The following is a 25,271-nucleotide window of genomic DNA, read 5'->3' as shown; positions in this document are numbered from 1 at the left end:
TTTGTCATGTGGGCATTTCCATGAAATATGTATGTCCGACCCCCTATATGTGGGACCTTCATGAAATTTTCTGTTCCTGATTTTTAGTTCTTTTGACAGTCTGTAATGCTCTCAAATGACCGTGAATTGGCCAGTTTATAAAGTGAAATAAAACTTGTGAACAAGTGGAATGCCTCTGGCCATCTCACCTGCATCACGCGGTTCAATATAGCAGCAGTGCTGACTTTGAATACTACTCTAACTCGCACAAGATGTTCAGTGATACATGGTTACTCTTATGTCCACTTTTTATGAACTAGACCAATAAACTTACAGAGATATGATGGTTATTCAACAAAAAACCCCAACATGGCCAAAGTTCATTGACCTTACATGACCTTTGACCTTGATCATGTGACCTGAAACTCGAACAGGATGTTCAGTGATACTTGATTACTCTTATGTACAAGTTTCATGAATCAGATCCATAAACTTTCAAAGTTATGATGGTAATTCAACAGATACACCCAATTCGGCCAAAGTTCATTGACCTTTGACCTTGGTCATGTGACCTGAAACTTGCACAGAATGTTCAGTGATACTTGATTACTCTAATGTCCAAGTTAAATGAACTAGACCAATAAACTTTCAAAGTTATGATGGTAATTCAACAGATACCCCCGATTCGGCCAAAGTTCATTGACCCTAAATGACCTTTGACCTTAATCATGAGACCTGAAACTTGCACAAAATGTTCAGTGATGCTTGATTACTATTATATCCAAGTTTCATGAATCAGATCCATAAACTTTCAAAGTTATGATGGGAATTCAACAGATATCCCCAATTCGGCCAAAGTTCATTGACCCTAAATGACCTTTGACCTTGGTCATGTAACGTGAAACTCATGCAGGATGTTCAGTGATACTTGATTAACCTTATGTCCAAGTTTCATGAACTAGGTCCATATATTTTCCAAGTTATGATGACATTTCAAAAACTTAACCTCAGGTTAAGATTTCGATGTTGATTCCTCCAACATGGTCTAAGTTCATTGACCCTAAATGACCTTTGACCTTGGTCATGTGACATGAAACTCTAATAGGATGTTCAGTAATACTTGATTAACCTTATGGCCAAGTTTTATTAACTAGGTCCATATACTTTCTAAGTTATGACGTCATTTCAAAAACTTAACCTCAGGTTAAGATTTGATGTTGACGCCGCCGCCGTCGGAAAAGCGGCGCCTATAGTCTCACTCTGCTTCGCAGGTGAGACAAAAATGGGGGTCGGACATACAAAAAGGTTGACAATTTTATGGAATTTCCCATGTGCTAAATTTCAATTATCCAGATACCTCTTATATATTTCAAAGGGGAAGGAAACGATGACACTGTCCTCACCTTGTTGAGCGGCAGATCTTTCTCTCGCTTCTGGTTGGACTAATCTTGATCTTCTTGTCATGCATCTGAAGATCAGCGATGAGACGTGATACCAGTCTGATCCAGAAACCTGGAGGTAAATAGGGCATCTTATACACCCTCCTCAGATAGTAGAATGGTGCGGCGCTAGTGTTACGTAGGGATATCATCAAACCAGGATTGTCACGAGGGAGCCGAGATGGTACCAAGAACCTGGGTGATGCAGGGAAAAATCATACCAATTTTCAATTCAATATGGCCCATTCAACAAATACATATTATGACTTTACTAAATAACAAAAAAAACACCTGATTTAGTGTATACAAAAATCATGAAATGATGACAAATATAGGAGGAACTGACAAAGACATTTCTATTTTATGGGATGAACTACATTGGATTATCAAATGCAGTAACCTTGCATGTATTCAGAAGAAAATTAGCTCTTATGCATGGATCATATTCTCCAAGACATCTCTTCATAGCCTGTTGAATACAGAATTTTGTAAATCCCATGCAATCATACAGAAACTACCTGGTTTCACAAGGCAACAGGTTACAGAGGTGATGTCACATTAAAATGATGCAATTAATGCCATAGAATCAATCATACATTCTACATTGTGAAGTCCAGGGTACTTCTCATTTTGGAAGGTTATAATAATCCCTCATGATACATGTATGTTATTTGCCAGAGTTTTCAAAGCAACATCACTTCTCAGGGATTTAAAAATAAAGATGTAATTCAATTCTTTGTCAGTGAGGACAACTATGAAACATCAGAAATAATATACATTACTTTTACTCACAATCTATTATCGAGAGTACTTTTTAAACTATACTTAACAATTTGACTTCTGACTTTTGTCATTCCCAAAGGCTATGCACAGGAGGAAACAGATCAAAGGCCAATATCCTGATCAGAAATATTTCTCTTACCAGTGATGCGAGATTGGAACCACAATCTCGAATCGAGCCAAGAGCTGCAAGTACTGCTCAAACTTATCCTCCCCGATGCGGCTCTTCTTGCTCAGCTCTCGGAGAGTCTGGACGTGGACCTTGCCTCCTTTAAGACTTCCTGCAGGTAGTGCAGTCACCCTCTGTAGCGTACAGGCGAGCCATACTGGGTCTATGAAGTAGAGGTCATTCAGGCCATTCAGGTGGTCGGTGAAGTGGACAATGCTCCCGATCTCATGCAAGAAACTGATCGCTGATGGAGAAATGGTAGAAAAATATATGATCAGTTATTTCAATATGATGAAAAAGTTTGTACATCAAATCTCATTGCCAAAAGCACAGAGAGCTAAGTTACTCTATATCTACAATAACTGATGGAAACCCTTCAACTGCTATGTGCTGCACTAAACCCAGGTGAGGTGAATGGGTACCCGGCAGGAAGAAATTCCTTGAATGCTTGAGCGCCGAGGCAGCTCAGCTAAAGCCAGGGTAATAATAATAGCAGGGCCCGCTGGTAGAACAGTTTTCAAAACTGAAGTGGCTACCCTGGGTAAATATGCCTATATTATTATTATTTGTTAATACGCAAGTGAGGAATCCATCATCATAGTATGTTTCCCAAATGAGACAAATGGAGCTGAGCAATCGTTAGCCATTGTTATCTGTTTTTGAAATTTGAGACATTTAATGCAATCTATGTCCAACAAGAACTTGGAACCAGCAACACAAACCTTACCAATTGATAATCAAGTGCAATTAAGAATACAAAAGAACTGTATAATTAATCGCTATTAAAAGCTATGTGATACTGGCTCCTGGGTCCTGTAACACAAAGGTTAGTGATTGATCGTACGCTTGATTTTTATGACTGATTTTACATTGTAGTCTATGCAATTAATCGTAGAAAAATGTTCTACGATCATTGCTAACCTTTGTGTCACGGGCCACTGGTGGGTGCTTCATAAAGCAGTTCGTAAGTTACCGAGCATCTTTATGGATGACTGGTGATCTTTTTTTTGGTAAATTATGCGCACCAAATTTTCATTGGTAAGAAATCTACTTCAAAGAAAGGATCACCAGTTGTTTGTAAAGTCACTCATAATTTACAACAGCTTCATGAAACACCTACATGCACATGTACCTGGGCCCCAGAACACAAAGGTTAGCGATTAATCACTAAATGAAATCGCCTATCAAGATCATTGTTGCATGCGCGTTTAGCACAGTAGACTGACGAGGAACTGATCAGAATTGCTCTTTCCAACTAGCGATTGATCTCTAACCTTTGAATTACGGGGCCCAGGTCAATATTTAAAGATGGGAAGTAATTACCTTCCTGAAGTTCTTCTGGTGTATGCAGCCCACTAACAGGTATGAGTTGTACTATCTGGGCCAGTTCAGTCTCAGTCATGATAGGTAGTATAGGAGGATCAGCTTTCTGACGTACTTCAACCTCCTGGGATATACGCTTCTTCAGATTGAAGTATGGTTGGGGTACCTGATCCATAAAAAACAAGAGTGCAGAAGGGTAAGATGAAAGCATGTCACTGTGACCTTGACCTTTGACCTTTTGACCTCAAAATCAATTATAGGCTTCCTGGAATCCATGCTAGTATCATACACACAAAATTATATGAGCCTAGGTTAAGTTAAACTGAAGTTATTGCGTTTACAACAACTAAAGACGGGCAAGATGAAAATATGTCACTGTGACCTTTTGACCCCATAATCAATAGGCTTTCTGTGGCCCATGCTGGTATCATACACACAAAATTATATGAGCCTAGGTTAAGTTAAACTGAAGTTATCGCGATTATAAGGAAAAGTTAACGGACAGACAGACGGACGGACACTGAGCGTGATACCATAATACGTCCTGTCAGGACGGGCGTATAGAAACTTGATGAATTTCATTACAAAATACATTGAAAAGTTATCTTAAACTTGAAAAACTGTAAATTATTTCCATTTTGAATGCATTCACTAAGCATGACTAAGTACTTCATCTTTTTTAATACAAGGCATGGCCATTCATAAAACAGACCTTGGAACGGACAAAAAAAAGTCAACAATATTCTCTGTATCAGGGTATAAATTACATCGGGGCATAGGGCAAATTTTCCCCACAAATCCATAGAATAGCCCTGGGAATTCGCATAGCAAGGGTCCGATGTACATTGTAATGGTGAGCTCATAGAGTTGCCCCGGAAAGTTTTTATTAATTTTTCCCCTACTCAGCAAAAACTTGATTGTCCAGATATCACAGATGCAATACATGTATCTCAAATATTTGACAAATCCCTTTAATGAGTTCATGATTAGAACAAGTGCAGCAAGCCCTTAAAAAAAGCCACAACACCAAGAGTCAAGTCAAAGGTAATGGTGTCTTAACTGAAAAAGTCTTTAATATGAAAGCCATGTTTTATCACTCTTTTGAACAATATACTCTTTGTGAGATATTAGTTCTTATAAACAGTATACTGAGAAAAGATGATATGCATTTTACTATATGATAAAAACAGTAAAGTGATTGGTACCCATAATGATACTTACCTTCCTGCCTATAAGCTTCTCTGTACATACAGGTCTCTTATGATGAACCTTCATCTGCAGAGCGGTCTCGTAGATGACCCGTCTGAGCTCAGCCATTCCGTGGTTCTTACACCCTCTACTGTCGACCTCTACAATCCCGGCTACCGGTGGGAATCCCGGTCCAACATCCAGCATCTCAACAAGCTGACTCCGTAGCTCCATCACGTCTACAGCCGAGTTCTGAACCACGTCGTGATGGGTGCCCACTATCACAATACCAAAGTCTGAGGATCGAGACTACAGGAGAAAAGGATTCCATGTTGGATTATTTTCAAGATTTATTCATTCCACTCGATAAAAAGATAAAGATTTACATTTACAGTAGAGGTTATACAAACTGATCGATTTCACACAAAAAATACAAGTAATCAAATAGAATTGGGTCACTGAAAAAGCTACTAAAAAAAAAACCCTTGAAATTGTTGAAGCTGTGCCGCAAAGTAGAATTAAAGGTCAAGTCCACCCAAGGAAAATGCTGACTTGAATAAATAAAGAAAAATCAAACTAGCATAGTGCTGAAAATTTCATCAAAATCGGATGTAAAATAAGAAAGTTATGACATTTTAAATTTTTGCTTATTTTTCACAAAACAGTGATAAGCACAACTAGGTTAGTAAGTCGATGATGACCATCACTCACTATTTCTTTTGTTTTTAGTTGTTTGAATTAAACGATATTTCATTTTTTATTGATTTGACAATAAGGACCAACTTGACTGAAACATATAGTATCAAACAATGCTAATTCCACGTGTTCAGGGAGGAAGTAATCATTGAATCACTTGATAAAAGAGGAGAAAATTAGAAAATTTCATATTTCATATAACAAAATACAAAAGAAATAGTGAGTGGATGACATCATAGTCTCCTCATTTGCATACCAGCCAGGATGTGCACATAACTGTCTTGTGAAACTAAGCGAAACTTAAAATGTCATAACTTTCTTATTTTACATCCAATTTTGATAAAATTTTCAGTGTTATGCTTGTTGGATTTCTTTATTATTATTCAAATAAACTTTTTGTTGGGGTGGATTTGTCCTTTAAATGACAATATGCAATCTTTACGATAAGTAATCATAAAATACTATGGACTGCAACACCGAGGAGAGGGCCGTCTCACTAAGGTTCTTGATTGATCACAAAATGCCAACTGCCAATCAGGGTCATTGTTGCATATAATATTTTTGTAGGACTGACTAGTAACCAATCAGAAGAGTGTGTTTTGCAAATTTATGATTAATTACACACCTTAATGATAGAAGGGCAAGGGTGTATTTTGCAAAGACTACATTTTACAGAAGCGAGATCAACACATCACAAATAACTTAGCTTTTCAAATACATAAACTCTTTTAATCCTAATGATATTTCACCATTATCTTTTTTCTGTTGTATCATGACATTTTTTAAAATCAATCTTTTAATCCCTTAATTCACACTTTTGTTTTTCTACCCGCTTTATTTCTTTCATTACAAATGCAAAAAATTCCTTCAGAGTTTTAACAATACATATACCCCCTTACATTTTGAGAGAGGCTTACACCAGCAAAAGTCTTACTTTTCAATATGCCACCAGCTTTATCTTTTCCTCCTTGTTCAAATCGTAAATAATGCAACAATGTATCAAATAAAAAAAAAAATATTCAAAAGCATTTCACAGGGACTTACACTGATGTTCAAGAGAAGAGATGATAGTTTATGTGCCCCATCCATGCCTTCACTCATATCCCATACTAAGAGATACAAAGTCTTAGCTGTAACAAAGCACTGATGAACATTCTCATACAGATCACCACCTTTCATATCCCAGGAGAAGAATGTGATGGATGGGCCTTCAACAAGCTCCTTCTCCTGTCGATGATAAAAAAAATGGAAAGCTTGATTTGCTTTTTCCCTGTTCTATTTTCATTATCATTATTGTAATCATCATCATCATTGTCATAATAATAATAATAATAATAATATGAACATTTGTAATGCGCCGGTATCCATCATAAAAAGATGCTCATGGCGCAATAAAGAAAAGAAAAGAAAAAAAAGGAAAAAGAAAAAAGAAAGGAAGGAAGAAAGAAGAAAAACCTACTAAAAAGAGAGGTAGAAAAACAATCACCTAAAAGCTTGCGTGAATAACCAGGTTTTAAGAGAGCTTTTGAAAGTGGTGAGACAAGAAATATTGCGGATTTCTATTGGCAATTTATTCCATAGGAAAGGCCCAGCATGTTGAAATGATCGATCCCCCCATGAATTATGAGATTTTGGTACAGCGAGTAAGAATGAACTAGAAGACCTAAGGTTGCGAGAGGGATTGTATGGAGTGATCAAGGAAGAGTTGTATTGAGGTGCAGTTCTGTGAATGGAATGGAAAACAAGTAGGAGGATTTTGAATTTAATGCGCTGTACAACAGGTAATCATAGTCATTAATCATCATCAATCATTATCATGATGATAATATCATCATCGCCCCTATCACTATCATAAAAATAGAAGCTAGATTTGCTTTTTTCCCTATTCTATTTTCATTATCATCATCATCATCATCATCATCATCATCATCATCATCATCATCATCATCATGATGATGATGATCATCATCATCATCCTCATCCTCATCATCATCACCATCATAGTCATTAATCATCATCAATCATTATCACAATGATCATCATTGTCATGATATCAACATCATCGTCACCATCACTATCATCATCATTACCACGACTGTCATCATCATCATCAACATCATCATCATTGTCACCACTCATATGTCACTATTTCAGTGTCTTTTGGTTTGTTTCACCAATAATGTTCAGGTTAATCATACACATGTATGAAATCTCTGGGAGTATCACAATCAAGTCTGGATGGGTACATACCTTTGAGAACTTTTCCTTGACCCTTTCCCTGAGACTGCACCCTTTTCCTTCTACGACTGGATCTTGTAGTTCCCATTCCGTTACATGAAGAGCCATATCAAGGACACGCCCACTGGTATTATTCATCAGACTTCCAAGTAATGTGGTCTTACCACTCTTCTGCAAAACACAACCAAGAAAGACTTTACATCTTAGTCCCAAAAGTCGTGATCTACCTTAGGATACCGTACTGCAGTGTTAGTCTTAATATTTATACCTTTTCATGACGCTATTGAAAATGCGTAGTAATGCCAGTATAAAATGATATTGCACTTTGGTCTACAATAAAAAAAATACTTGGATGCCTCCTGTAAGCTGTGTGTTCATTGGCATCAGCTTTGTGATATAATATGCTATATAAAAATGTTGGCAGTAGAGTGAAAAATTATCTATTGCATTCTGGGAAATAGATGAATTTTTTAATGTGAAATAGAATGAAATTATCTAAACCTATAACAAAATCAAGGGAAACAAATCCAGAAAGATTCTGAATGTACAAGTTGCCACAAAGAGTTATCAATTTCAAACTCATTAACAAAAAAAAGTATCATCAACTTTGGACCCACTTTGTCCTGGAAATCAATGCAAATCAAATCAATCAATCAAAGCAATTTTGTCAAGTGCAACATAGACATTCAGATGATATGTACAGAAATTTATAGAGCATAACTTCATCAAATCTTTGATATTGGTTTGAGATTAACTTACCGCTGGACCCATGATCATAAGCTTCATGCTGTGATAGGGTTGACTGTCTAGAAGTTTCTCATGAAGTATCTTGAGAACTTGACCGGATTTACACCGTTGCTCTGGAGTCAATAGACTGATGTCAGATGGAATCTTGATGTCTAACCCCTCAATCTTCAGGTGAAAGAGATGCTTCAGAGTGCTTAGACCTTCAGGTAACTTCTGCAGATCAGGATTCCTGGAAACAATGCGAGACAAAGTGAACAGTTTTCTGAGATAATCTGTTATAAACAAATATATATTAACCCAAAAGGACTGGGGGGGCATGATGGCTCCCCCTCGACGCTTTGTGTGATATTTCCGAAGCGAAAAAAGATAGCGCCACAATATTTTGAGACCAACTTTTGAGACCAAATTCGAAACATACGGGTATAGCAACAGGTATTTTTACGATGCAATGTCATGCCGAAAATGGCTCATTTTTATACTTTGTGTACAAAGTCTATGGGAAATGAAATTCATGAAAGGGTGATTACTTTTCATTCTAATTGGTCTGCTTAATTAATTTAGGGTTCAATTTAGTTGTTAAATGGTCTGTAATAATTTCCATTGAAAATATCAGTAAAAAACAAAAGATAAAAAAACAAAGATATATATATCAAGTAATTTAAAAACAAAGAAATACATAAGGAAAAAATTGGCTTTCACAATTCTTCTTTTTGGAAACCTTTAAATTAGATTACAAAGATGACATCTGCAAAAAAAGAAAATTTGAAGTGAAATAGGGTGTTAAATCTGCAAATAATGTTTTTCATGTATAACTTTGCATATTTTATTCATAATAATTAAAATATAATAATAATTTTGGCGCAATCATGTGAATGACGGCTGCATCCTCATTACAACTCAAATAGCCCAGTCCTTTTGGGGTTAATGAATACAAAAAAAAATATCAGACTAATCTTGCAGTCCAGGCTTGCAATGTACCAAGTAATAAAGAAACAAAAACTGTACACTTTTCAAGGTGCTGATGAGGTGTGGTCATTTTGAAACATACCGCATTCTGTTCTTTAAAGTGTAACTTCTAACTTGTCATCTTTATTTAACTAATGCTCCTTTGATAAAACAATTAAATATTTAGATAATTAGGGTTCAATAATGTATATGTAAAATAATACATAAAGTTCAACCTCCAATATTGAAATTTAAGAGAAACAAGTGTTTCTTAATCATGAGACCTGAAACTTGCACAAAATGTTCAGTGATGCTTGGTTACTATTATGTCCAAGTTTCATGAATCAGATCCATAAACTTTCAAAGTTATGCTTGGTTACTATTATGTCCAAGTTTCATGAATCAGATCCATAAACTTTCAAAGTTATGATGGGAATTCAACAGATATCCGCAATGCCTCTGGCCGTCTCACCTGCATCACGCAGTTCAATATAGCAGCAGTGCTGACTTTGAAAACTACTCTAACTCGCACAAGATGTTTAGTGATACATGGTTACTCTTATGTCCACTTTTTATGAACTAGACCAATAAACTTACAGAGATATGATGGTTATTCAACAAAAAAACCCAACATGGCCAAAGTTCATTGACCTTACATGACCTTTGACCTTGATCATGTGACCTGAAACGCGCACAGGATGTTCAGTGATACTTGATTACTTTAATGTCCAAGTTTAATGAACTAGATCAATAAACTTTCAAAGTTATGATGGTAATTCAACAGATACCCACAATTCGGCCAAAGTTCATTGACCCTAAATGACCTTTGACCTTAATCATGAGACCTGAAACTTGCACAAAATGTTCAGTGATGCTTGGTTACTATTATGTCAAAGTTTCATGAATCAGATCCATAAACTTTCAAAGTTATGATGGGAATTCAACAGATATCCCCAATTCGGCCAAAGTTCATTGACCCTAAATGACCTTTGACCTTGGTCATGTGACGTGAAACTCATGCAGGATGTTCAGTGATACTTGATTAACCTTATGTCCAAGTTTCATGAACTAGGTCCATATATTTTCTAAGTTATGATGACATTTCAAAAACTTAACCTCAGGTTAAGATTTCGATGTTGATTCCTCCAACATGGTCTAAGTTCATTGACCCTAAATGACCTTTGACCTTGGTCATGTGACATGAAACTCTAATAGGATGTTCAGTAATACTTGATTAACCTTATGGCCAAGTTTCATGAACTAGGTCCATATACTTTCTACGTTATGATGTCATTTCAAAAACTTAACCTCAGGTTAAGATTTGATGTTGCCGCCGCCGCCGTCGGAAAAGCGGCGCCTATAGTCTCACTCTGCTATGCAGGTGAGACAAAAATGGTAAATGAAAGAAGGCCTGTTCATATTTACAGTAGTAAAGTATTGGAAGTATTTGTTCTGGATATGATATATTTTCCTGCAATTTGGAAAATGTAAGTCTACTTACCTAAAAATCTGACATTTGTCTATATCATTTTTCAAATATCTTTACATAAATAATAACAGGCTTGTTCTTCACAGAAAACTTCTTTTAATACTTTCCATTATCTTTCAATGTAAAAACCTTTCATGAAAGTAGATAAAATGGAAGACACTTTCATTTGATAAAATATTGTGAGTTGTTAGTGACAGCCACTCTCAATCCTTTAAAACACATTTAAGACACTGTTTTATTCACAAGACATTTCAGACGAATTATTTCATGTCTTTCTCTTAATATAGCTGTACATTATCTGGGTATTTCATACTTTTAGATGGACTAGCTATAATTTCTGGTTTTGATAGTAATAACAAAATGAATATTGTTTTCAGAAACCTGAAGAAAATATCCTCTTATTTGCTTACCAGCTGACATCTAGATCATACAATGCTTCCAGCTTACAAATGCTGGGAGGCACATCCTCTAGAGCATTGTGGGATAGCTTCAGAACGTAGAGACTGTGTGCAAAGCATTCTGGGAATTCAATCTTTTCCCATTTTTCCGGATGACTGCTACCACCGTTTGGGGAATGTGTGTAGAAGGTACTTCGGCTGTTAGCGTCTATGATCTTGGCTGGTGACTTATGAGCTCGTAGCTTGGTGTAGAAATTAGCAACGCCTTGCTTTTGTCGAGGACTGGTCGGTGAACTGGGAGGATTGTCTTTCTTCTTTTTCACAGGGGAGGTTTTAGGACTATTGGGATGCAATGTAGGAAAAATTTATTACTTTTAATTATCATTATTATCCATTTGAGCGATATAAAGAGCACAGATACAATACAATTAAACAAATATATCAGGTTTTGAGAAAGTATAGTGGAATTATTCATCCGAGGTTAGTTCTGCAATTACTATTTTTCCCTAAGGGGCGAAGCCCTGAGGGTTTTGCTGGTCCAACTGAGGATAACAAATTCCCACTATGCTTTCGAAGGAAATGCCTGATATATTGGTTTTATATCCTACTTTTAATAATTTAGAACCAAAATTGATGCGCTGAGCTTGCAGAGTCCGGTTACCGGAGTTGAATGACCTACTTTTCCCAAAGGACCACACTCAGCACAATGCGGATTAGTGCCTGGTGCAGACGCATCACGGAACATGACCGGGAGAGATATCTCGCTGACTGGTGCGCCCCAGAGTTTAGCTAAATATCAATTTTTCTGAAATACTGACGTCAGAATATTGGTATAGCGAAAAACATATCGAGGTCTGACGTCAGGCAACATCATAGTGAAAATATATTTCTTCATTTGGTCACATGATGCACAATTTGAACCAATCACTATACAGAATATATCATATGTAGGATATAACAAAGAATATATTCTCATATAAAAAGAATATCTTACAGTGCACATACATGCATGTGGTTATTTCCAAAACAGTAAATACAAAGCACAACAAATTTATGAATCATTTAAAAATCTTTAAAAATTATCAAAGACTATTATTACAAATACTTTGTCATGGGTCTAATACATCCCTTCCTCAACCGGATTTCATGATACAAGTCACAGCAATACTGCAGTAGTAATTAGAAAAAATATAATTATCTACATATGCCATACTCCTCCTAGTTGAGGTTAAAACATGAATAAATAGACCTGAATTCATTAACAGTTATGGAATCATGACACAAAGCTTTAAGATAGTAATTAGCATTGATGATTAACATAGAATGCACAAACTTATCTAAGTATGCAATCAATTCTGACAATACTTTCAGATCAAACTTTGTGTCATGGGACTACCGTATATCAAATCTTTAAGTGCGGAAAACTAGGCCTATCTTAATACAACACAACATATGTTTGGACCGGGGGCGTCGTGGTCTAGTGGTTATGAATCTCGTCTTCCAGTGAGAGGATCGCCAGTTCGAATCTCAGCCATGGCGTGACTGTTTTCCTTCAGCAAGAAATCTATCCACATTGTGCTGCACTCAACCCAGGTGAGGTGAATGGGTACCCGGCAGGATCAATTCCTTGAATGCACCAAGCGCCTTTAGCAGCTGGAGCTACAGCCGGGGTAATATATAGTGCGCCATTGAATAGGCAGCTGGATAAATCGGCGCCTCATAAATGCTATATATTATTATCATTATTACCTATATCATATTTGCATTCATGAAGGAAGCATACTCACTTGTCTTGCTTAGTTTGAGGTTGTGCTTCCCTGTGCATAAGTTGATTGTAAGCCAGATTAAGGTGCTGTAGCTTACGTATACTCCAGGTTCTCGGCGATGGAAAGCAACGTAGTACATTATGAGATAGATCAAGCTCAGAGAGACTGCTCAACTGACAGATAGGTGCGGGAATCTCTGTCAGACGGTTGTTGCTGAGGTTGATGAATCGCAACGTACGATGCCAGAACTTTGGTAGGTCACCGGGAGCAGATTGGACCTTGTTCTTAGCAATGTTCAGGATCTCCTGCATGGGTCAAATCAGGAAAATTACAATTCAAGTCAAGTACATATCTGCACATATTCATTCTATTTCTTATAAAAAAATCTTGAACAATCCACACGGAACAGAGTATAACAGAATAGAACATATATATATTACATTCATTGCTTTTTTTAACACAAAGATAAAAAGTAGGAAATGGTCATTCAGGTGATCATACAGTATACATAAGATTACACAACATATACATGTAGAAAATATATAATCAAGTACATTCAATTAAAAAAAAACACTACATACAAATTAATAACAAATTATTCATATCAATAATAAGCTACGTATAGCATTAAATTATTACATAAATACACCTGTAAACCACAGAGGGAAAACCTAGGGGTAATGATACAGTAAAGGAGAAAGAAAAAAGAGAATTTTCTCGTTAATATTTTTCTGTTCAAATTTTGACTATACATCAGACAAATTTTTGAACAATGTCATGTGACTTCCCCAAAGTTGAAAGCTATAAGTAAAGAAATACAAACAGATGTTATATGTCTGTCCATCCTATGAATATAATACAGGTTATTATTGAGGAATAAAACATGGTGTTGATCATCACATAAAAAAGGCTGTCTCTGACAGTTGTCACTGACGAAACATGATATCTGATATGAATCGAAAGTAAACATGCCTTGAGCAATATCTTTGGTGCTAACAGAGATGTCTTTCCTTCTAATGCATCATCCATTATCACACAATACATCTGTTCACACTCTCCAAACAATACCTATGATGTCATCGCTTCATAACAATATGAGAACGGAAGTATAAAAAATCATCGTTTGGCCAAAAAAACTCAAGAGATTTGTGGAGAAATTTAGGTGTGCTTAAAGACAACCCCTTGAACATGCAAAGACATACATGTACAGTCAAAATCAAACAAGACTTTTCAACACAAACCAATATTCTAGCCTCGTACAAACGTTAACACATATTCTGAAAACTTGTTTGACTATAGTCTAAAATTATGGTATCCTATGTAGAGCCAATTGTGACACCAATCTCTTACAGTATAAGCTCAGTTTATCAGATCATTTGACAATCAATTCAATCACTCATTGCTATTTGGGAACAATAAAACTCAAAATAATTTCCTCCACAATTTAAAGCACAGAAAGGGAAAACAATAAACATGTTAAAGAAATAGAGAGCGAAAAATAAATTTGAGATTTTTGTCTTCTCATAATTTTAGCAGAGTTTAACAGACAATGGTTAAACCAGACTTCAGAACACATACAGACTATTATGGACATACTAATACACATGTGGCATCATGACCAATTCATATAGGTCTCAAATGAGTTCATTCCTGCAGGTAGATTACAGCAAAAACAACAATTAATGGTGATAAAAATGAAACTGTACATAGGGAACTATCATCACCAACATTTTATTCTTCCATAATGACAGCACAGTTTCCTTTAAAGTCCTTCCTGCCATGCTAACAATCAGCTCATTTAGTTTTGATTTAAAGAATGCTAAAACCATGATATATTTCTGGAGATTAATGTCCCAGTTCTAGAGAACAATGATTGTGCAATTAATGTATACATATGCAGGAAGGAAAATAGAGGGATAGAGAAAGAGAGAGAGGACAATAAAGTGAGAGACAGAGAAGGGATAGAGAGGAACAGATAAGGAGGGACAGTAAAAGAGAGAGGGTCAGCAAGAGGGAGAGATAAGGAGACAAAAGTTAGACAGAGTCAGACAGAAGGTGGTTTCAGACCGCCTTGAAGTTCGTCAGTTCCAGGTATTCTCTGATCGGGAAATTTACCCCGATCAGAAAATACCAGGTATTTTGGTAATGTGAAAGCAAACTGCGTAATTTCCCCGAAAGAAAATACCCGATATAGTAGTATTTACGTTTTAGCCCAGCATGTCAATGGGCGCGGGCGCCGTGGGTGGCTGCTGGGCTAGTGATTTTGAATCTTCGCTTTGCCTGCTTATCAGACCATACTGCGCATGCTCATAACTTCAGGAACTTATCCCGAAGGGTATGTTTCGGGGCGGTGTGAATGCAGGAATAATTAATGGGTATTTTTTAGCCCAAAAAGTTCTTGTAATTTAACAGGGATTCTTATGATCGAGGCAGTTTGAAACCACCTAGTGACAGACCAGAAGAAGAGGGGATAAGGTAGATTTCTGAGAGAGGACAGGAACATACCAAAGGACAAGCCCAAGGCCTAGGTATCTCACTGAATGAATTCTCCGATAGATTGATGGTAATAAGAGAAGTGCACGCATCCATCTGTCTGGGGAGAGAGCTCAGTCTGTTTTGGGACAGATCCAAATTGACGAGAGACATGCAGTTCCATTGTCTTGGGATCTCATCTGAAAAGGTGAAGAGGAAAGGCTTTCAGGACATCAAAACAAAGTAGAAATTTGACAGAAGACTCAACATGAGCTGACTAATTCATAGGTATTCCATGGACCAGGTATATTACAACTACCAGGTTTTACATGAATATCTATTCTACATGTTTGAAATTGTTTTGCTGTCTTGCAATATATCCCTATTATGTTTTGAAAATTGTTGACATTACTTTAAACTTAAGATATACGGAATCATTTTATGAGGGTAATTCCATATAATATGTACGTCCGACCCCTTCTATGTGGGACCTTCATGAAATTTTCAGTCTCACTGATTTCTGGGGAGCGTTTCATGAAAGGACTTGTCGGACATTTTATCCGACAAGTCCCATTTTATCTGACAGTTACTATAGTAACAGTGCCTCTCAGCCAATCAGAATCAAGGAAAGATGTCAGATCTGACAACTTGTCATACAAAAATGTTGATGAAATGGTCCCCAGGTTCTTTTCACAGCCTATAATGTTCTCATGAGACCATGACTTGGTTAGTTTATGAAGTAAGACTTGAGAAAAAATGGGGGTCAGACATACAAAAAGGTTGATCATTTTACGGAATTATGGAAATGCCCATTACCAAAAAGCCTATGAGGTCATGATGATGGCCATTCCCGAGGGGATCCTTGCTCATGCAGGCTCCATTATGTAAAATAGAATTCCTAGAGTCATTAGGGGTCCTAGCAGAGAGAGTTGTGTTTAAACGCAAGTCAAAAAATCAATCGCAAGTCCCAAATGCGCGCTGTTAATTGGTTGAAAATCAAGCTGCGCATCATTTTTGAGTTGCGATTGATTGCAACTCTTTCTGCAACAGGCTCCAGTACCGGTATCTTTCTTGAATATTTTCAAAATATCATTGAAATTTTTCGATTTGCTTCACTACTCCATCTGCACTTTGTGTGCTCTACAGAATTGATTTGGTGCTCTATAAGTTACATTCATTTCTATTATTATTACAATTATTCTTCTTGTGAGACTCAAACTCAGACACTTTACATACTGAATAAAATCCTTTGAATTTTACCGGTACTTACGTTTTATAGATTCTTTGGCAGGTTGGATAAGTTCTGTAATGGAATTACTGGCAAGAGACAAGAACTCTAAAGCTTCTAACATGAATAGTTCAGCAGGGACAGATACCAGTTTATTCTGGTAAAGGCTCAGAGACCGTAAGCTGTATAAAACACAAAACGTAATACATAATCACTAATTGTACGGAACACAGTTGTAAAATGGGTACATCGTAACATTTGAATAAAATATTGTCCCCGAAATGTTCAGTGAAGTTTAAACCCAGATAAGTTATTCTGATAGTTGCACATCCTGACTTGACTCAATGCGTCCACTGCACATTTGAACTAGATCTGGGGGGTGTTTCACAAAGATGTATGACTAAAGCCTAGGTCACATAGCCCGGCCGGTGTCCGGCATCGGTGGAGCTCGGTGGATTTTTGAGGTGTCGCCGAGCTCCCCTCATCGGTGGCATAGCTCGGTGACGTGACCGGGCTCCGTCCGGAAATCTACAGGCGACCGACCAAACACCGGCCGATGACCGTCCGGAGTCTGTCTCAAAAGTGGAGATTTTTTTCGGCCGATGTGGCAGCAACTACCGGCCGATGTCCGGCCGATGGTCGGCCGGACATCGGGGGGTATACGGCCGGTACCCGAGCAGGTTAAAGGACACCGTGCGATCACCGGCCGGGTTGTTAACGGGCTTCGAACACTGCCCGGCCGATGTTCGGCCGGTGTACCTCGGACTTGGGGGGCCGATGGTCAGCTATTCCATACCTGTATATATATGTCCACCCTACCTGGAATGGTCAGTTCATCACTATGGCTGCACCGAGAAGACTACGAATGGCGTTGTTAGAACACGAGCTAGCTCAGGCGAGGTTCCAGTACAACTTGGTCCTGGCAGCACTGCTCGAAGAAGCCGAGAGGGAGCGACAGAGGGCCGGCAGAAGAATAAGACGTTGGTGGGTGCGCGAGTGGATCCTACGCAGACCTCGTTTCGGCCAGTATGAGACGCTCATGAGGGAACTTGAGGCCGAGCACGTTGCCGACTTCAAATCCTACCTCCGCATGGTGCCACAGATGTTCTATGAGTTGCTTGACCGAGTTGGCCCCCGCATTGCCAAGACCACAACGTAAGTTTACACTTTATGAACCTACTGTCAAATTGTGCTGAAATGTCTTCCATCCATATTTATTCTAGTTTGATTTTATTCATATTTCACCCTCTTCTGTTGCAGGCATCGAACCCCCTTGGATCCTGGGCTGAATCTGGCGATCACCTTGAGGTTCTTGGCGACCGGAAGCAGCTATCATGATCTGGCGTTCGCGTTTCGTGTCCCACACAACACCATCTCTCTGTTCGTCCCCGAGGTCTGTCAGGCCATCTACGACGAATACGAGGACGAGATGTGGGCCACTCCCCAGACAGAAGATGAGTGGCGCCCGGTAGCCGAGGGATTCGGAGACAGATGGAACTTTCCCCACTGTTGTGGCGCGATCGATGGGAAACATGTCGCCATCAAGAAGCCCCCCCCCCAAGAGCGGCTCACTTTACTACAACTACAAAGGCTTCTTTTCCATCGTCATGCTTGCAGTGGTAAACTCTGACTACAAGTTCATCTGGGCGGATGTGGGGTCACCAGGGTCGTATTCCGACGCCGGCATCTTTAACCGGTCGCGACTGGAGCCAGGTCTGCGTGAGGGAACGATCGGACTACCCCAGCCGGATCCCCTACCAAATGACGACCAGGACACACCCTACTACATGGTCGGAGACGACGCCTTCCCCCTACGGCCATACATGATGAAGCCTTACCCTCATCGGCACCTGAAACGGGACGAGCGGATCTACAACTACCGGTGTTCCAGGGCACGCCGTGTGGTTGAAAACGCGTTTGGTATATTCGCCAATCGCTTCAGATGTCTGCTAACAACCCTGGGATTGAGACCGTCGAAAGTTACCAAGATCGTCAAGGCCTGCATGACCCTTCACAACCTCATGAGGACTCGTTACCCCAACCTTCAGAATGCTGACCTCGACCGGGAAGATGAGCAGGGTCAGATCATCGCGGGTGCATGGCGAGACCAAGCCGTGCTCGAAGATGTGCAAGCAGCAGGGCACGGGCCAAGATTGACCCGACCAGGCAAAGAACTGCGCGCATACCTCAAGAATTACTTTTGCAGTCCTGCCAGGAGTGTGCCATGGCAAGATGTGGCAATAAACCAGCAGTAACTTGTGTCTAATATTGTTACAGTATACCGGATGCAGCCACAGACATTCCATTATTCTTCTCAGGACTTAACGCATTTTTGATGTGTTATACTTTCCATTATTCAGTATGTTGTTTGCAAATAAATCTGTTATTGGGTAATCTTAAAACATTGCCTTTGCTCTTTTTAATTTGAACACTAGTAATAAATGCCAAAAGAAATCAAACCTGTTTGAAAGAATAAATCAATATTAAAATACACCAGTATGAATAAGATGAGATGTGTGTAAATAATACAACAGCAACACATTCATTGTGATTGAATTATTTTTAATCAAAGAATAATCGTCATTGTATCTTTTCTTTCACCTTTAAAAACTAACCTTTCATAAAGAAAAACACTTGTATCAACCAATATGATTAGCTTTGTAATTTTGTAATAGGCTTCAAATGATTGCCCATTAATATGTTTTCACCTTTTAAAAAGTATGTGTTTTTTCATAATGAGGAAGGATCTCCATTGTTTACATATCAGATAAAGTCTTACGAAATATTAATTTTTACTTGAGTACTGTTTAACTTTTGATCTATGCAACTTTGTTAAAATTAACCAATTTTTATGGTGTGTTCTATAAAACCTTCTAAATGACATTTTCTTTCCTTCTAAATTAACTTTGTTTTACCTTTTGAGTTCTCAGTTTATTGCTCTAAGATGTTAAAAAGATAAAAACAATAAAGACAACGACAGAACTTTAGTTTTCATACCTTGGATGTTACCACATACACAATAAATATGGCAATAAACATAAACTGGCACGGGACACCGGCCGATACTCGGTCGTACACCAGCCGATGCGTATTCCGATGTGGTAAGGATGGGGCTGCGATGAGGGAGCTCGGTGAGAGCCCGTCGAATTTTTAACTCCGAAGTTAAATTTCGCCGAGCTGCCACCGATGCGGTTTTTAGCCCCAAACGCCGGCCGGTGACCACGGGAGTCCGGCCGGTGTCCGGCTAAAATCGCATCGCTGGCTCATCGGAACCTCATCGGCCGGGCTATGTGACCTAGGCATTAGAGTCGCACTTAAATGTCTAGTTGCGCGCAGTATAAAAGGCATGACAGCATTGGTCAGATCATGCCAAGAGGAAGCGCACTACTGCGTATTGATCAATAAGATTGCGCGTTGCATATCATGTACGCGTCTACATTTAAGTGCGACCTAAGTCATACTTAAATCTTTGTGAAACACCCCCCAGGGGCATGTAATACAAAGCTTGACAATCACTGTACAACAAAATGACTGATTGCATTAACTACAATGTATAATTAATCGTGCAAATCAAGCATACAATCATTCTCTAACCGCCCTCACGTTAAAGGACCCTGGATCTTTATAATCATTTGCATATTAACTTTTTCAATGCTATGTCAGAACATGTACACAAATGCAGTCAACTACAACGGAACTATTTCTTCACCACGATTATATATATGAAGCATAGAAGAAAACTGACTTTTGTTTTGTCAATTCACACAAAGACAAACCGATTGTCATGAGTTGAGTTGGGAGATCGTCATTTATTTTCTTACATTTTAGCTCACCTTATTTCAATGAGAGAGACGATTCATATATTTTCAAACATGTTTGTCGCTGTAATTATGACAGACATGTCATCATCAAGTGTTTGAATTTTTCGAGCATTAACCAACAGTAGCTGTCAGTATGGTTTCATTTGTGTGATCAGTGTGGAATGTGTTGATCTTATAATTAAAAACTTAACATTTGAATGCATTTGTAATATTTTGTGGTGTTTAATAAGGTTTAGACATCTTTATACTTCAAGTTGGGTCAATTTTCCCCTCAAACTTTGGTGCTTCAAGAATTGCTGTCTACTACATCCATTGTGCTTTAATCTGATACTTTCTTCAAGCTACGGTACTGTAGCTATCTTATCGATCAAAAGTTTTCAAAACCATACTGATCAAATACTTTTTCAAACTACATGTATATTCAAGTTACCAGAGTTCATTGTAGATTATATAGGATTTTGAGGGACCACAACGAGGCCTGATATTTATATAAAAAATTACATTCATAACATACCGACACTCGCTCAAGTTTCGATGGCTTTTCGGGGATGGCAGTCTTTGAATTGAATTCTGGGATAGATTGAGACGACGGAGGTTCTGCAGACCCCACAGGAGTCCCTCCGGTACAGAGAAGAGTGCATTCTGGGATAGATTGATGGTCGACAGGACTTGGTGAGTTGAATCTTGGAAATCCTGCAGCCACGACGGGTCAAAGGTATTGAGTTGCTTGTGGTGCCAATTTGCAACGAGCTCCTGAAGGGTGTGATATAAGGATTGAAATGTAAATATACAAACATCAACATGGAAATGATTTGGATATAACTGAAGAATACTGATGAAATTTTAATGTTATTGAATACTTCCGCATACATTCGTAATTCCGAAGCTTCGTTATTCCGAAGGTTCGTATATCCATAGGTTCATAATTCTGAAGGTTCCTTAGTCCAAAAACGAAATGAGGTTTGTAATTCCGAAGGTTCGTTAGTCCGAAATTGTAATGATTAACGAACCTTATTTCGTTTACGGACTAACGAACCTTATTTCATTTTCGGATTAACGAACCTTCGGAACAACAAACCTTATTTTGTTTTCGGACTGACGAACCTTCGGAACATTGAACTTTATTTCGTTTTCGGATTATCAAACCATCGGAACAACGAACCTTCGGAATAAAGCCACAAATGTTCGGATTAATGAACCTTTTTATGCTTTCGGATTAACGAACATTGAGGTATAGGCAATTTACATGTTTCGGAATTACGAACCTTCGGAATTACGAAGTGTAATCATGAAATAAGGGATTGAAATGTAAATATACAAACATCAATATGGAAATGATTTGGGTATAACTGAAGAATACTGATAACAATTTTACTGCACTATCATTGAATACAACATTCACATCAATTAAATGGCTACTCCCAGGAGGCTGAAAATAATTATAACTAAATAGTATTAAAAAAAAAACAGAGGAAAATGTAACGAGCAAAGTGTTGAAAAATTCCACCAATATCTGATCACTAAATATATATAACAAAGTTATTGAATTTTAAAGTTAAGCAATATTTCATGAAAACAGAAATATGTATCCCAGATGGGCTAATATCTTCTTAAATAGAGTAAAATTCACCATTTATATCTGCTTTCATTTTCTTTATGTTACATGAAATCTTACAATCTATATTTTTTTGTATACATGGTGACATATCTCCCATATAAACAAAATAAGTTGGAGCAATAAATAGCTCATGCACTGAACCATGGATCCTATCAATGTCAAATGTAATGTATAAAAAGGTCATCCTGCTAAATGTATTTTGTTAGGCCATGCATGCATGCAAATAAAAAAAAAAAACACCATTATTTGCACAATAAAATAGTTTCTGTCTTCAAACAAACACTGTGTGGTTTCAGACTACTCACTCTACCATTCATTTATCAGTTTTAACAGCATTAACTCTTAGATGCCAGAACAAATCCAAATCTAGGTGAATGATGTGTATAATGCATGTGGTGCTGTAACTGGAAGTCTGGCAGGTTACAAGTTCAAGGTGTTTCAAAATATTTTTTATACATTGTAGATTCACAAAAAAGTCTAAAAATCAATATCAAATGTTTGCACTGTACCTCTACACAAGTACATTGCTTTATAATTATTGTAAATTGTATAATGCGTAGCACTTTTAAATTAAAATCTTCAGTTTCTGTTAAATCCATCAAAAGCGCATGCCATTCCAATTCGTTACTTATTTTTACAAATTTGCATGCCCTAAAACAGTTAAGATGTGAAGCATATCAAATAAAATGTGTTTTATTGGATAAATGGAAAGATATCAGCATACTTTTTGTTGTTTATACATAACCCCTTTTCAAGCACGGAATGGGCTGATAATTTCAGGATATAATCTTTTAGCTTTCTTATACTACTAATAAATTTGTAATGTTAGTATTCAAAGGGCTTTTTTTAGATAGAAATAAAAATATTACTCAGAGTGGGCACGAGATGCCAAATTTAAATTCTAATGGCTGAAAAACATCCAATGACTTTTACAATACTAACGAAACCCGAGTATAATTCACATGACTGACCATTAAAAGTCAAGTCCACCCTAACAAAACACTGATTTGAATAGAAAGAGAAAATTGAAACAAGCATAACACTGAAAATTTCATCAAAATCGGATGTAAAATAAGGAAGTTATGACATTTTAAAGTTTCGCTTAATTTCACAAAACAGTAATATGCACATCGCGGTCAGTATGCAAATGAGAAGACTGATGATGTCATTCACTCACTATTTCTTTTGTATTTCATTATATGAAATATTCTATTTTTTTTCCATTTTCAAGTGAAACAAAAAATAATTCCTCCCTGAACATGTGGAATTAGCATTGTTTAATACTATATGGTTCAGTCAAGTTGGTCCTTAATGACAAATCTATAAAAAATGAAATATTGTATAATTCAAACAATAAGAAATAAAAGAAAAAGTGAGTGATGGACATCATTGACTGTCTCATTTGCATGTCACTGAGATGTGCATATAACTGTTTTGTGAAAAATAAGCAAAACTTTAAAATGTCATACTAAATTTCTTATCTACATCTTAGTTTGATGAAATTTTTAGGATTTTGCTAGTGTGATTTTTCTCTATTTATTCAAATCATCATTTTTCTGGGGTGGACTTGACATTTGGAAATTCATAGATGTGCAGGCTTTACTCGCAGTGCTCTTAGTGTCCTCAAATTTATAATAATTGCAATAGTAGGAAGTACTTCCATAACTGGTAACATTTTTGATGGATTTATTTTTTTGAATTACGAGCATCAGTACTTGAGAAAATTTCAACTTCAGTGCTATGGAAATAAGACATCATCTGCCAGGGTTTAATTTCAAGATGGTGAAATACCACACCGAATATCATATATTGTTCGAAGAGCAAAGTAGTTGAAGGACTGTGTTTACACACAACATAAACAAAACTCTTATACCCCTTTCATAAACCCAATTATACGGCTAATAGCAACTGGTTGCAACTGGCCCAAGTTCTATTAGATACCCGGGGGGGCCACTTACATTGACGAGTGGATACCATGCGCGACCAAAAAAACACGTAAAAAGGATGTCTTTTTCACGATAGGGCACGTTACGTACGTAACGTGATAAGGGTGTCAAAAACACAAAAATAATGAAAAAAGGGTATCTATTTCGCTAGGAAAATTACGTGTTTAGGGTCGAATTTGCGGGGATGATAAAACAAAATTAAAATGTTTTATAAAGGGATGTCCTTTTTGCCCCAACACTTCGTGTTTAGTCTGATTTGCGCGAGGTGTAGAAGGTGGGGTCCGATTCTAAACCAGTAAGGTAAAGCCGACGACCGAAAGACCCGTAACAATAAAACATTCCTGTACTTGTTAAGGGGTTCATTTCAGGAAATATTTGCCAAGATAATCGTTTTGTTTCCAATACTTGTTAAGGGTAGGGTTTCACACCCCAATACTCGTTAAGGGGTGCATTTTCAGAATATGGAAATTACGTGTTTAGGGTGCTTTTCGAGACTTCATGGTCGCGCATGGTATCCACTAATGGAAGTGGCCCCCCCGGGATTAGATACATAATTACTGGTAGGCTAGTACACAATTCAACAGTTTCTATTTGCATCATTAATGAGATAAGGATATACTCAATTAAGACTAATACATTGAATCAAAGAACTTGTAATAAATGTGGGGGGGGGGGAGGGATTTTGAATTTTGTACAGCAGCCTAGAGGCAAACAGTCATTGCCTCCCCCCTCCCCTTGTGCTTTTGGCATAAATATCTTTTGAATAATCCTTATCAATAAATTATTAAACAAGTTCTATAAGGTGATGACACACCAAGCTGTTTTTTTTTTTGTATGGCTCATGACTGAGTTGGGTATATTCCGGGGGGGGGGGGGGGCACTCGACCAAAAAAATGGTGGGGGTGTGCCGCAGGAGAGACAAAAAACAGGGGGCCTCAGAGCGGGCTTATTGTTAAAAGGAGGGTCCTCGGAACGGACTTCGGAACGACAAATGTTTGTGAAAACGGGGGTCCTTGGAACGGATCGCCA

The 25,271-nt window shown here is 37.7% G+C and overlaps 2 protein-coding genes across 3 annotated transcripts in view; one reads left to right on the top strand and one right to left on the bottom strand.

The window, feature by feature from the left end:
- The window catches only part of LOC121415316 (leucine-rich repeat serine/threonine-protein kinase 1-like), an 87,246-nt gene that overhangs the window by 7,696 nt on the left and 54,279 nt on the right, over positions 1-25,271 (bottom strand). For both annotated transcript variants that reach the window (XM_041608495.1, XM_041608496.1), the window contains 12 exons: positions 21,193-21,431; positions 16,900-17,039; positions 15,663-15,829; positions 13,179-13,462; positions 11,404-11,730; positions 8,572-8,788; positions 7,825-7,983; positions 6,619-6,801; positions 4,912-5,187; positions 3,691-3,856; positions 2,341-2,611; positions 1,383-1,613 (listed from right to left, as the gene is read on the bottom strand). In XM_041608495.1, the coding sequence (XP_041464429.1) occupies positions 1,383-1,613; positions 2,341-2,611; positions 3,691-3,856; positions 4,912-5,187; positions 6,619-6,801; positions 7,825-7,983; positions 8,572-8,788; positions 11,404-11,730; positions 13,179-13,462; positions 15,663-15,829; positions 16,900-17,039; positions 21,193-21,431 (2,660 nt within the window). The remainder of the gene's footprint in view (positions 1-1,382; positions 1,614-2,340; positions 2,612-3,690; positions 3,857-4,911; positions 5,188-6,618; positions 6,802-7,824; positions 7,984-8,571; positions 8,789-11,403; positions 11,731-13,178; positions 13,463-15,662; positions 15,830-16,899; positions 17,040-21,192; positions 21,432-25,271) is intronic.
- Positions 17,263-20,160, top strand: LOC121415317. The gene is made up of 2 exons (XM_041608497.1): positions 17,263-18,012; positions 18,118-20,160. The coding sequence occupies exons 1-2, from the start codon at positions 17,600-17,602 to the stop codon at positions 18,485-18,487; spliced, it is 783 nt and encodes a 260-aa protein (XP_041464431.1). The 5' UTR covers positions 17,263-17,599; the 3' UTR covers positions 18,488-20,160.

The sequence above is a fragment of the Lytechinus variegatus genome, chromosome 5 (genome assembly GCF_018143015.1).
Source record: "Lytechinus variegatus isolate NC3 chromosome 5, Lvar_3.0, whole genome shotgun sequence".
NCBI classification, from domain to species: domain Eukaryota; kingdom Metazoa; phylum Echinodermata; class Echinoidea; order Temnopleuroida; family Toxopneustidae; genus Lytechinus; species Lytechinus variegatus.
This window is presented reverse-complemented; position numbering and strand designations above follow the sequence as displayed.